At 48.1% G+C, this 14,106-nt stretch overlaps 1 protein-coding gene across 5 annotated transcripts in view; it reads left to right on the top strand.

Annotated features, from left to right (window-relative positions):
* Nucleotides 1–14,106, top strand: part of CDH17 (cadherin 17) — a 62,542-nt gene that overhangs the window by 29,648 nt on the left and 18,788 nt on the right. For all 5 annotated transcript variants that reach the window (XM_038579764.1, XM_038579768.1, XM_038579765.1 and 2 more), the window contains 3 exons: nt 2,608–2,823; nt 6,244–6,320; nt 8,690–8,881. In XM_038579764.1, the coding sequence (XP_038435692.1) occupies nt 2,608–2,823; nt 6,244–6,320; nt 8,690–8,881 (485 nt within the window). The remainder of the gene's footprint in view (nt 1–2,607; nt 2,824–6,243; nt 6,321–8,689; nt 8,882–14,106) is intronic.

The raw sequence follows: 14,106 nt of genomic DNA, 5'->3' as shown, positions 1-14,106 counted from the left end.
TCGAACAGGCTGGCATTTCTTGAAATGTGTTTTTTGTTTTGTGCAAGTTTCAGAGGCTTACAAGGTCAGCAGTCTCTTACGACTGCTGCTCCTAGGGCTTTGCTGTCCTTGTAGGCAGATCCTCCCATACATTGTGGACATTCTCATCATTTTCTTTTGATCTCTCTACTCTTCTTGCTACACATTTTTGACACAGTGGGTGCCATTCTGGCAGCATGATGAGCACTGCTCCTGTGGCTTGTTTGCTCAATGTGCATGTTTTGTTTGTTTTTCTTGCTGCCAGAAATTCTGTATAGGCGACCTATCGTCCGTGTGTTCTGTGTAGGGCCTGTCGTTTTCATTTATTCTAATGCTTGCTGCAGCAGGAAGGGTTAAAAGACAGCATGAAGGATTTTAGTTAATTACAAGGAAGAATCTTCTAACAGTGACCTTGTGTAACAATGGAATGAGTGACAATAGCCAAGGAATACTTGTGGCATCATCCTTTTTGAAAACCTCACAGAGTTCTGGTCTGTGATGCTGAATGAAGGCAGAGGATCTTTGAAGAACCTTCCAGATGGTCCCTTAGTCTCTTTGTATACGGCCTAACATTTGGTGTATTTGATATCTATTGTTGCATAACAAAACCCCCCCAGACTTTGCAGCTTCAGACAAACATTATATCACAGTTTCTATGAGTCAGGAATCAGGGTGCAGCTCAGTTGGATATGACCTATGATTCAGAGAGAAAACCGGGGGGGGGGGGCGCTTGGGGGAGCACGGAGAGCTTGAAAAATGGTGAGTAGGATGAGAGGCAGTATTTTTATGACCTAATCTCTGAAGCGGCATCCATCACTCTCATCATATTCCATTGACTGGAGTGAGTCACTAGACCCAGCCCACACTCAAACAGAGGGGGTTACACCAAGGCATCAGTATGGTGGGGATTATTAGGAACCCTTTTAGAAGCTGTCTACCTTTGGAAAGAGGATAGTACTAGTGTTCTGAAACTGGCCAGGGGTCATTGTTGGTAGAATAAATTGTTCAGGGGCCCAGGGAGCTATTTGCTTCTCTAAAGTTGAGAATCTGTTTTGTGACAGTATTTCACAAGGTGTCAGGTAGTAGACTTAATGGACCAGGAATTCTTATAACAGAGATTGAGTCTATTCTTTATATTTAGCCTAAAAGAGGCACAAAACAATGTCCCTGACCTTTGGGGGCTTACCGTCTAACTCCATAAAATGCCTTCAAATTTCCACATAAGTCAGTGGATGCAAATTGCAAATTGACTGGGGAAGGGGTGAAACCTAACTCCACAACTGGGATGTAGTCGAGTTTTAGCTCCAAGGGGGGATTTTTGCTGCCTGTTAGAAAGCCACAATTCTCATTTCGCAGAGCAAGATGATCCAGAACCTATTACAACTCACCCAGAACTGGAGGGAGTAGTGAGTCATAGCCTCTGTCTTCTTGGAACTCCCCGGACTGAAACACTCACAGGGATAAAATACATGAGGTCATAAACCACAGCAAGGCAGGGGATGTGTGCCTGTTCTTTGCCCTGTGTTATCTTTGGGGTGGAGTCAGCCTCTGTGGTTGGTGGTGCATAAAGTTGCTTAGAAGCCAGCTGTGGTTGGCTTGTCCTCGTCTAGTTACATTTGTCTTGTCCATTAGTGTCCAAGGATGGCTGTAACAAATTACCACAGACTTGGCTTGAAACAACAGATTTGTCTTTTCTTACCGTTCTGGAGGCTAGAAATCTAAAATCAAAGTGATAGCTAGGAGGAATTCTTCATGTCTTCTCTAGCTTCTGGTTGCTCCTGGCATTCCTTGGCAGCTTATGGCCTAACTTTGCTCTCTGCCTCCCCTTTCACATGGCCACCTCCTCCGTGTGTATCTTGTGTCTTCTCTCCTTCTAATAGGGACAAGATTAGGCCTACCCTAAATCCCAGATATAGGCCTACCCTAAATCCAAGATGATTTCATCTCAAGATCCTTAACTAATTGCATCTGCAAAGACTTTATTTCCAAATAAGGCCAAATTTAAGGTTGCAGGTGGACATGAATTTTTGTAGGACACTATTTGTTATGGGCTGAATTGTGTCTCCCCTCCCAAAAGTATATGGTGAAATCCTAACCTTCAGTACCTCAAAGAGGGACTATTATAGAGCTAAGGTCTTTAAAGAGGTATTCAAGTTAAAATACTGTCATTAGTGTGGGTCTTAATCTGATATGACTAAAAAGAGAAAATCTGGACTTGGACATGTACAGAGGAATGACCGTGTGAAGACATGTGAAGATAGCCAACAACAAGCCAAGGAGAGAAGTCTCAGAAGAAACCAACACCTTGATCTCAGATGTTTAGCTTTTAGAAACTGTGAGAAAATACATTTCTGTTGTTAAATCTACCCAATCTGTGGTATTTTGTTATACTGGCCCTATCAGACTAATATACTGCTCAACACACTGCATTATGGAAAGAGAAGAACCAAATAAATGAAAGAACTTTAGTCTGCTACTCAAAGTTATTTACAGTATTTCTAGGAACCTGGGTATCCAGTAAAGCCATTTGAATACAGTAGATTAAATAGAACCTGTAATGGATGGATTCCCTTTATTCCTTCTCTACAGGGAGCAACATCGGGACTCTTACTGCCCACGACAGGGATGAAGAAAACACTGCCAGCACGGTTTTAGCATACAAAATTGTGGATCAAATCCCTGCATTTCCCAAGGAAGGACTCTTCCTGGTCCAAGCCTACACAGGAGTGTTCCAGTTGGCTAAGCAGTCCTTGAAGAAGCAAGACACTCCACAATACAACCTGACAGTACAGGTGTCTGACAAAGGTTAGTATCACACTCATTGTCAAAAGGGAGAACACCCATTTTCCTCCGAGATGTGCTTTGTTAGGCTGCTCTGATGCCTGGGTGTATTACAGGATGCCGTCTGAGAGTTCTTGCTTCCTTTGTAAGACTCACACGGAAAACAGAGGCAGTTGGGCCAACATGGTCGAGGCCAGAGTTATAGCTCGGGCAACATTATCATATCGGTTCCAGTCCTCTGAGAAGCAGATGCCAAGAGGAGATTAAATGTATGAGGATTTTTTAGGGGAAAGGCCTATGAGAAAAAAAATGTTGGGGGTGGGCTAGTGTCCAGGGAAGCCTGGGGGAGCCATCAGACCAGAGTGAAGGAAAGCTGGTGGGAGTACGATAGACCACTAAGAGTCAAGAAAAGAGTTGGCAAGTCGGCCAAGGTCACGGCGGTCCAAAGTAGTCCATCGGAGGAGTCTATGCTCTCCTAGAACATGCCTGTCTTGGCATGCCTGCCCTGCTCGGTCACTGGCTGAGCATGAGAAGCAAGGCCTCAGTGCAAACAGGCTGATGGACCCCAGAGCACCGCAGTGGGGCCATCATCAATTGAGTTCCTTGTTGTTGAAGGTCAGCAAGGCCTCAACAAGGCCTCTCATGGCCACTGTGATCATGAACCAGAATATTAATTGTATTTTTCAGTTCCCCCTTCTGGACTCTAAGGACTCTATTGTATGAAAGTGGAGGAGAAATGCATCTTTGGGAAAGTTCTGTCTTCTATCAGCTTCCAGTTGGCCATTTGACATCAGGAGACATTGTTCCTTACACCTATACAATCTCAAAGCAGTGATTCTTAATCCTTGTTGGGTCACAAGCCCTTTGAAAATCTGATGAACACTGTGCATTCTCTAACAAGTGCACACGTTTTGGGGCAGTTGTGCACAGACACCCTAAAACACATTCAGAACATATTCAGAATCAGACTGATTTTAGGGGCACACACACTCCTAGGTTAAGAATCTTTCTTTGAGTTAACTAGCATCCAATCTCAGATGACCAAAGACTTCAGTGATCATTACACTAGGGGTCCTAGATTTTATAGGTACAGAGAAGAAAAGAGCATTGTTTCACACCGCCTCTCACATTTCCCTTTGTAAAGATGTTGATATACTGAAGAGGATTGGAGTTTAACGGGCCCCCAAAAACAGACCTTTAAGAGGTTAGTCATTTGGCAAATACTGAGGGGCTAATATATGTCTAGCGTTTTGTTACGAGGTACAACGGAAGTGAGTGTAACAAATCATCCCTGTGATGAGTTAGCAATTTCCCACCATTAGCCATCCATTCTTTGAGCCAACAGTTACTGAGCACTTACCTTGCATGAGATGCCATTCAAGGTACTGAGGCTACTCGGGTGAATGAGAGCTAGTGTCCGTCCTCAAGGAGCATTCATGATGAAGGAGATGGATGCGTGAATAAAGAAATTACAAGAACCGTGAGCAAGGTGGCCCATGAAGGAAATGAGTGACTGGGCGGAGGGAGAGAGAGCAGGCTTTCTGGAAGCGCTGTCATTGAGCTGAATTTGGAAAGATGAATAAGACCCGTCACAAGATAGTGCAGGGCTTAGAAAGGAGAAGGGATTCCATCTGCAAATGCACGGAGACCTGAAGCAATCGAAGGCTGTAAGAGCATCAGGTGGAAATCAGGTTAGAAACTGTCTATGCTCATGACACATCTACAGAAAACACGGAGCAGATCGTAGAGCAGATTTATACACAGATATATGTGTGTATATGTGTGCGAGTGGAATTCAACCTTCAGCCGTGCTCTACGGCAGCCTAGAGATTAGGCTTAACATAGTTTTACATAAAAGCAGAGAGGGCTCGCTCCCCGGGAGACCACGACTGGCCCAGGTGAGGTGTGCAGAGCAGGGAGCCAGTGTGTTCAGGCCCTGGGACCCTTCTCCCCCATAGTTGGCCATTCTTGTTGTCTGCAAATGCTCTGGGGATCGACGGAGGCTTTAATAAGCGCCCACTGTTTTAATTCAGTTGTTGGTAGATCAGAAGCCCACCTCACGTCCGGTGCGCTGGACGCCTTCTGTGGGGTTAGACTGCCTGGGGGCGCCGTCCGGACCCCGGAGGGCTCAGCTCCTCAAGGAGAATGACCCAGAAGGTTGTGGGCAGGGGCTGGGGAGTCAATGGACCGTGTGGGGTGCAGTGGACTGACCGATCCCCAGGAGACCCCGAAGAGCAAGGCCTGCACGTTGGTCTGTAGGCGAGGCTGCCGCCAGGGGACCTGCCCCCACCTCTGTCGTCCCGCTGGTCCCCCTGCTCCTGGCTGCCCCCCTGGGATGGGCAGGGGAAGGGTGGGACAGGCCGTGAGGCCTCGGGGCCCCTGGGGTAGAGGCCCGGCCGCACCCGCCCTGCCTGTGACCTTGGCCGGGTTGCTGGACTGCTGTCCCCAGCGGCTTCCTCGTTGGCGAACTAGATGGAGTCAATGAGGATGAGGTGAGGCCCTTCACTCGGAGCCTGGCACACGGGGTGGCGGGTGGGATCCTGACGGGAACTGTGGCTCTGCTTGGCCAGGTTTTGTATATGAACTAGCTGAGGCGACGAGGCCTTGAGTGACACACCGAGCTCTGACACACCCGATGAGTGGCAGAGGCAGACCTCAAGAGTGGGACTCCGGAGCCCCGAGGCCCAGCCGTTCTAAGCCTCGGCGCAGAGGGCCCGGCGCCTCGGTTCTCCTGCTGGGGCTCCCCGGCGCCCCCTCCCCACTGTAGGCTGTGCCCCTCTTGGACCCAGTGTGCACCTGCAACCTAGAGCACGTCTTGGAATTGTTAAACCCACCCCTCAAAGCCTGTGTCACTTCCCCTGGGTTCCGTGCGCCACTTCTGACCCGGTCTTGCCTCCTATGGTCTGGGTAGCCAGGCCTCCTGAAGGGGGCTAACCGTCCCACTTCCTCCCTGATTTGGGGGAAAGGGGATGCGCACCCGACCTTCCCACCACAGAGGACAGAGGACACGCAGGACGGTAAGTGTGGAAGCGCTCAGAGGAGGAAAGACAGCCGGCTGCGCTACTCCAGGGAGGCTTTCTGGAAGTCGTTTTGTGCTAGGCTTGGAAGGCTACATAAGTTTTGCTAGTTGGGAAAGAGAGTTTGCTTCACAGGGGCAAAAATAAAAAGATCCAGTCTTGAGCAGGAACAAGCCTTATCTGGGAGGGGGTAGTTGGGGGACAGGGGGCGCCCAGGGTCTCCTTTCAGGGCTCTCTGCAGCCTCCTTTTGGGGGCCGCCTGTGGGTGCAGGTGGGGAGCAGAGAGCCCCATCCCCACAAAAACTGCACGTCGTCAGCAGAATCGTGGCCGTGACTGTCGCTTCACTTGCCAAGGTGTTTCTTGCAGGCTTCTGCTCTTCATGCACGCCGTTTAACGAAATGTTTGTGATGTGACTTTGATTTTCAGACTTCAACACCCTGTGTCAGGTGGAGATCCACGTTATTGATATCAATGATCAGATCCCCATCTTTGAAAAATCAGACGTGAGTAGTTTCCATCTGTTGTTTTCCCTTCGTTCGTATTACTTGACCCTGACCCTTGCTTCTGGGATAAAGGTGTAACGAGCGGTTAGGAAACATCCCAGACTTTAAAGGTAGCTTTAGTCAGAACACTGGTGACAAAGCCAGATACCACCTTCAGTGGAAATCCTCAGGGAACAATCGATTCACTGCTATCGTATCTGGGAACATCCGTTACAAACTTCTGCCAATGGCTCGTTTCTTCCAAGGGCTTGCTTAAATGCTGCAACCACAATCTTTGTCAAATTGGAAGGAGTTGAGTGGCTACTTGCATTTTGCCATCACGTGTTTTGTGACAATGAATGGATTACTGCTGGGTTTCAAACAAACCTTTTCTTTTAAAGATTTTATTTATTCATGAGAGACACAGAGAGAGAGGCAGAGACACAGGCAGGGGGACAAGCGGGCTCCCTGCAGGGAGCCCGACGTGGGACTCGATCCCAGGTCTCCAGGATCACGCCCCGGGCCGAAGGCAGATGCCCAACTGCTGAGCCACCCAGGTGTCCTTACCCATCTACCCATCTGCATTTAAATGCATTACCTAAAAAAAAAAAAAAAAAAAAAGCATTACCTTTTTAAAAGATTTTATTTATTTATTTATTTATTTATTTATTTATTTATTTATGACATACACAGAGAGAGGGACAGAAGCAGAGACACAGGCAGAGGGAGAAGCAGGCTCCCTATGGGGAGCCCAATGTGGGACTCGACCCTGGGACCCGGGGTCACGACCTGAGCCAAAGCGGACACTCAACCACTGAGCCACCCAGCGTCCCTCAAGCAAGCATTTTTAGTCAGATTTATTATGGGGGTGATTTAAACTCCTTTTGCAATAACTGGATAAGAGGAAGGAAAGGAGGAGCTGACCTCTCGGCTAAGCCAGACAAGAATGTGCTTAAGACATTTGCAAGAATTAGGAAAACTGGGCAGAAAGAGCAGGAGAAAGAAGATCAGTTGAGAACATCAAGAAAAGCATCCACCCGTTTCGATGTGGGCTTGGCACCTGGGAGTGGCTTGACCACTGCTTCCCTTAGAGAGGGGAATCCATCTGTATGGATTCTGGGGCACAGAGTCTAGTCTTTTGACTAGACTGTTACGTGACGTTTAAAGCCAGTTGTGGGACAACCCAGAGCCCTGTGGTGGTGATCGCGAATCAAAATTGGAATGAGGCCGTGGCGAAGAAAGGGGAGTGGTTTATGAGGGGGTTTGGATGGCAAGAGGTGGGCCGAACGCAATGAGAGGAAGAGCCCACTCCCCCAACAGCGCGGGAGGAGGAGCCCACTCCCTCTCAGTCTCCACAAAGCCTTCCTTGGGTTGTGGTTGCTTGTGTCCCATCTGGAGGGTGGTTTTACACTGAGGGTAAGAACATCCTACTTTGGGAGTTGGAAATGTGAACGGCGCCCCAGAGAGAGCGTGTGGGCTTCTCTCCTTGCCCCAGGCCTTGCCCAGGCCCTGCCTGCTACCGTTTTTAAGGTCATGATGCCCGCAGAGATGATCTGGGGGGGCTTCAGTGGAGGGGTGGGACGTGGTCTGGGCCAATGATTACAGACACGGGCTTTGGAGTTGGACAAGCGTGGGCTTGAGGCCCAATTCTGTGACTCACTGGCCATGTGCCCATGGGTGGGGTTTACCTCAATCCTCTGCTTTTCTGCCAAATGGAGGTGACAGTAGAGCTGCTTGATAGGGTGCTTTGTTGCTTATCTTTCCTGAGGCCTTATCCTGGGTCGGGCATTCAGGGGGTTTACATGCTTTATCTCTCTTAAACCCCACAGCAAACAGGACATGGGTTGTATGGCTATTGTTTCCATTAGACAGATGAGGAAACCGAGAGTTGAGGAAATGAGGTGACTGACCTCCAGTCACCCAGCTGCTAAGTGGCAAGCCGAGGATTCATCCCCAGGCTGTTTGACTCCAAAGTTCAGGCTCTTACCCTCTCTTCCTTGGTGGATTATAGATTAAGGAAAATAATATATGTAAAGTGCCTGCCATCATGAGGTACTTCATACACAGGAGCTGCTTATTTATGTCATCACTGTGATAGCAATTGGAGTTAATAAACATATTGGATGTGGGAAGGGGAGTCTGTTCTAGAATCCGATCTGTAGCTCCCCAAGACGCGTTTCTTGGTGCCATGGATATCAGTCTATGAGGACGACTGATGTCAAAATCAACTGCCACATATTTATCGGTGGGAAAAGATGCGTGGTCAGTATTGGCGCAAACTATGACCCGTGTTCATCGTGAACCCACACTGACAGATTCGTCCTTTGGCAATTATGCTTGATGACAATGGATGTTCTCATTTCCTTCCCGTTTTTTTTTTTTTTTCTTAGTATGGAAACCTAACTCTTGCTGAAGACACAGCGGTTGGGTCCACCATCTTAACCATCCAGGCCACAGATGCTGATGAGCCACTCACCGGGAGTTCTAAAATCCTGTATCGTATCACACAGGGAGACAGTGAGGGACGGCTGGGGATTGACACGGATCCCCAAACCAACGCTGGATATGTCATAATTAAAAAGGTAAATAGCCCCTCGAATGGGATTTTTCTGTTTTAAAAACCCAGTTTCTTATGACGGTGCAAGGATCTATGTAAGTGGAGGCCCTAGGTTAGCAGTGGCCTCTCGGTGTGGTGAGGGACTTCTAGAGCCCTTGTTCGTTCTCATCCTCCTAAAAGACAGCAGGCCTAGGATCTAGTTCTGTGTCTGTTGCTAACTGAGCAAGTGACCTTTGTGGAGGGAGGTAGGGTTGCCATTTACAATATATAAAATATAAACTGTTTTTTAGAATAAGTATGTCCCATACAATATTTGGGACATACTTAGGCTAAAAACAATCCCTGTTGTTTACCTAAAGTTCAAATTTAGCTAGGTGTTCTATATTTTTATTTATTAAATCTTGGGAGGGGGGAGGTTTTGCTGAGGACTTTACCTCTCCCTTTGCAGAAGTGGGGTATGACACTGGGTGGGCCCTGTGAACCCTTATGGCTGTGGACCCTCTATTCTAATGTGTCGGCCATAAACTCTTCTGGGAATTGGTAGCTCTCCTTTCAAGGTTTATTTTTTTTTTTATTTTTTTTTAAAGTTTTTTTGTTTTTTATTTATTTATGATAGTCACACAGAGAGAGAGAGAGAGAGAGAGGCAGAGACACAGGCAGAGGGAGAAGCAGGCTCCATGCACCGGGAGCCTGACGTGGGATTCGATCCCGGGTCTCCAGGATCGCGCCCCGGGCCAAAGGCAGGCGCTAAACCGCTGCGCCACCCAGGGATCCCTCCTTTCAAGGTTTATTTATTTATTTATTTTTTCCTTTCAAGGTTTAATAGACAAGTTTATCCTTCATCCCATCCTTCTTGCCAACCCCCTACCTTTATCCTTTGTGATATTGCTAAGCTCACTGGCTCTCGCTTCAGTTTTCCTTCTGTAAGGACGCGGAAGTCTTTAGAGCCAAAGTCTTGATTACCAAGGTACCTGCTTCTTTGTGCAGGATCTCCCCATCCCTCCCTCAATCTACTCTTACCCCCCAACCTTCTTATCCCCCCCCCCACTGTATTCACCTAAATCTTGACCTTTTTTCCCATGGCTGCCTCATCGATGCTTTAGAGCATGTAAATGGTTCACCAGATGACTCGATAGGAATGTCATCCGATATGTTTGGAATTAAAGGGGTCAGAGTTACAGCAATAGTGGGTCTGTAGGCATGCCTACATGGTTGTAGGCATGGGTGACGGTTTGCATTGTGGTGTGCCAGAGGCTGCAAAAAAGGCTCAGGAGGAAAGTTTTGGACCAGAATCGAGGAACGCTGAAGAGGAAGACAAAAGTAGAATAATTTCACAGAAAATGGGTAGAAGCAGGGGGAGAAAAGTGCTAGCGCCAAAGCAGGCCCTGGGGGGAAAGTGTAGGGATTCTGATCCGATTATTATTACCATGAACTTTACCTTGGACAAAGGGCCTCTGGGGGATCCAGCAGCAAGGTTCACGTGAGCACCAACTGGAACCATTAGCATCCTGTGTCAATATGACATAGGAAAAGGAGTCGGGATGACTCCCCACGCCGTGTCCATGGACGTCCACATGGAGAAGGATCGGATAAAGGAAAGGGCAGTTTTCAGAGTTGGCGATGGGTGGTCCAGGCAGCACATTGGATTCTTTCCCAGCGGAGGGTGGGGGCAGACAGGTCCCAGTTTCTCCCAGGACCAGAGTTCTCTAGCCCTGTAAGAGAAGACAGAGACCTGCCCATGTCAGCACGACTGATTCCCACGTGTCAGCATTTCCTCGTGGTGGCTTGTTGTGAGCCAACGTACGTTAGTTTGCCCATTTGTGGCTAATGGGCACCTTTAGGGAGATGCAGATGACCCCAAATGATTAGTGAGTGGGTGGCAGTGAGCTGTGAGTATCCTTGCACACAGCCTTGACATGAGGAGGTACGTTACAACCGAGCAGGCCCCTGACCACAGTCTTTGTTATATCCTTCTTGTTTTGTCGGTGTATTCCTAGTGCGTGGAATACTGCCTGGCATAGGGTAGAGTCGGATAAATATTGGTTGGCTGAATAAATAATTAAATTCTGTACTATGTACAGTTATTAACAGTCCGCCAGGCACAGAACAATCATCCAACTTGTGCGTTAGGCCAAGAAGTCCTAGCTCTCTGTCCCTCGGGCACTGTGATAACAGTATTCTAGTGAGAGGCTTTGTCTGACGGTCCGAAGAGAAGCAATGGTAGATAGAGACAGAACAGACCTGGAATTCTAGATGCTTCTGGAATGTGGATCTCTGAGTAAGATCTCTTAAATAACTAACCCTAAGGTGTAGATTCTTGTTGAGGGTACGCCAAACGTTAACCAACTGCCCTTAGATGTCTGTATTTACTATGACGCGTGTATGTATTTGTACTGTTGCTAGTGTTTTCAATCAATTAGGCTCTATCCTGTGGTTACTTGTGTATGACTTGGGCTTCTAACTCCCTCCCCTGTAAGCTGCTAGGGGACTACCATTGCTTTTGAACCATTGTGTTAATCATTTTTTAATGCTTAAAACTAGTTCTTAAAAAGCACGCATAACATGAAATCTATCCTCTTATGTTTCCTAGTGTACCTTAGCTGTATGCACACTGTCGTTTAGCCTCCCTAGATCTCCTTCTGCTTGCATGTGTGAAACTCTACATTCCTTGAACAGCAGCTCCCCGTTTCCCCCATCCTGCAGCTCCCAGCGACCACCATTCTACTTTCCATTCCTGTCAATTCGACTGTTCCGGGTAGCTCAAAGAAGTGAAATCACGCATTATCGGTCCGTCTGCGACTGGCTTATTTCACATAGCTTGATGTCCTCAAGTTTCTTCCATGCTGCAGCATATGACAGGATTTTCTTCTCTTTTAAAAGGCTACGTAATTTTCCATCGTGTGTGTCTATACCACGTTTTCCTTGCTCATTTGTCGATTGACGCCGTGGTTGTATCCCCTCTTGGCTGTTGTGAATGATGCTGCATCATCATGGGAGTGCAAATATCCTGTGTTCAGTTCTCTGGGGTAAATATCCAGGGGTGGATTGCTGGTTTATACAGTTGCTCTAGTTTTAAGTTTTTGAGGAACCTCCAGGCTGTTGTCCATAGGCGTTGTACCATTTTATGTTCCCCCCAGCAGTGCGTGAGCGTTCCAGTTTCTCCACTTCCTCGCCAACACTTATTTCTTTTCTTAAATTTTATAACGGCCGTCCTGACAGGTGTGGTTTTGATTTGCATTTCCTTGATGATTAGTGATGTTGAGCATCTTTTCCTATACCTGTTGGCTAGTCGTGGGTCTTCTTTGGAGAAATGTCTATTTGAATACTTTGCCTGGTTCTAAATCAGGTTATTATTATTTTTAAGATTTTATTTATTTGAGAGAGTGAGAGAGACCAGGGTCAGGAAGAAGGGAAAGGGAGAAGGAGGCTCCCTGCTGAGCAGGGAGCCTGATACCCAGGGCCTATATCAGGACCCCAGGATCATGACCTGAGCGAAGGCAGATGCCTAACTGACTGAGTCACTGTGGCTCCAAGGGTGATTTTTTTTTTTTTTTATGCTAGTGAATCACGGGAGTTTCTTCTTATCGGATGCATATCACCTCTCATCAGATACATGGTTTGTAAAATAGTTTCCCCCATTCTTGCCTTTTCATGCTGCTGCTGGTTTTCCCTGCTCTGCCAAGCCTACCAGTGTGATGTAGTCCCACTGATGTACTCTTGCTTTTACAGCCTGTGCTTTGGGTGTCATATCCAAAAACTAAGTTTCTTAGTCACGTCTCCATCAGCAGCTGTTCGTCTGAATTACAAACGTGCTAACCGCAGGCACAGTTGGCCTCGGAGGCCCTCCCGCCCAGTGCAGTCAGCTCCACCTTACAGAGCGTGGCTGCACCCCTTCTCCTTAGGTGCCCACCCTGACCCCTGCCGAGCAGAACTAGGGGACTAGGATGGCAGAGCTGGGGACTTGACCCCAGGGGCCCCTGGCTCCTCTAAGGTTCTGGTGTTGCCACCAAGTGGGGTCACCTCCCAAAGGCCCAGTTCTCTCATCTGGAAAAATTGATGAATTGGTGGCACGATCTTGATAACGATGTTGGAGGATTAAATGCGAAGACACACATACAGCCCTTAGCACAGGACCCAGCACATAGCAAACTTCGAACGTGCCCAGCACTATTTTAATTCTGATTAATTGGAGCCTGGACAGAAGCCAGGATTCTGTGTGTGGGCAGATGTGCTTTCCCCTCTTGCTGTGGGGGCCACACCTGCTGGATACAAGGGTCCAGGGGTGCAGACCAGGCACTGCTGACTCAGCCTCTCCAGGAGAGAGCCTGGAAATCTCTCATTTCAACATGTGCTGGGCCACATGGAGAAGGCCTCCTGTTTCTCTCCTCCCCTCTCCTACTCCCACCACACAGCGCTTCAGACCCTACCGGTGTGCGTTTTCCGCACCGAGCGACTCTTTGATGCCAGCCTGAAGTCCTAGGATTTAGCTCAGTTCTGGCCTGCCCTGACTTCAGAAGCCAATTGCAGACCGCAGGTTGTCACCTGTACTCTGGAGCGGCGGGCCATACACTGGCTCCATGGGACTCCCTCCTTGGGTGCCACCACTTGCTAACGCAGCTCACGGAACTCAGAGAAACGTTCATTTACTAGTTTATTGTATCACGGATATGATGAAGGATATAGGTGGACAGCCGGACGAAAAGAGCCACAGGGCCAGCTCTGGAAGTGTTGCCCGGTGCAGGAGCTCCTGCCCCATTGAGTTGGGGTGACTCACTCTCCCAGACTTCAGATCTGTTCACTGACCTGGAAGCTCTCTGAACTTGTGGGATTTTTATGGAGGCTTGATCATCCAGACAGGGTTGATCATTAACCCAATCTGTAGCTCTCTCTCCTCTTCCTGGGAGGATTGGGAGGTTGGGGGTGGGGCCGGAAGTGCTGAACTTCTAATTATGGCTTGATCTTTCTGGGGAGCAGCCTCCCTCCTGAAACCACCCAGGAGCCCATCAAGAATTGCTTCATTAGAACAAAAGGCTCTCCTCTCACCCAGGAAATTCCAAAGGATTTAGGGGCTCAGTGTCAGGAACCAGGAACCAGGGGTGGAGAGCAACATATATATTTTCTATTATTTCACACGCCAGCGTGATGCTGAGGATTAAGCAAGTGTTGGAAATGCTCTCCTCCTCAGTATTCACTGCCACCCAAAGCTCTGGCCTGTCTCTCGTGGTAAAACATGAGAGTCTTTGGGCCAAG

This window comes from Canis lupus, chromosome 29 (assembly GCF_011100685.1).
Source record: "Canis lupus familiaris isolate Mischka breed German Shepherd chromosome 29, alternate assembly UU_Cfam_GSD_1.0, whole genome shotgun sequence".
Classification (NCBI taxonomy): Eukaryota; Metazoa; Chordata; class Mammalia; order Carnivora; family Canidae; genus Canis; species Canis lupus.
Note: the sequence above shows the minus strand (reverse complement) of the source record. Positions and strands in the feature narration are given on the sequence as shown.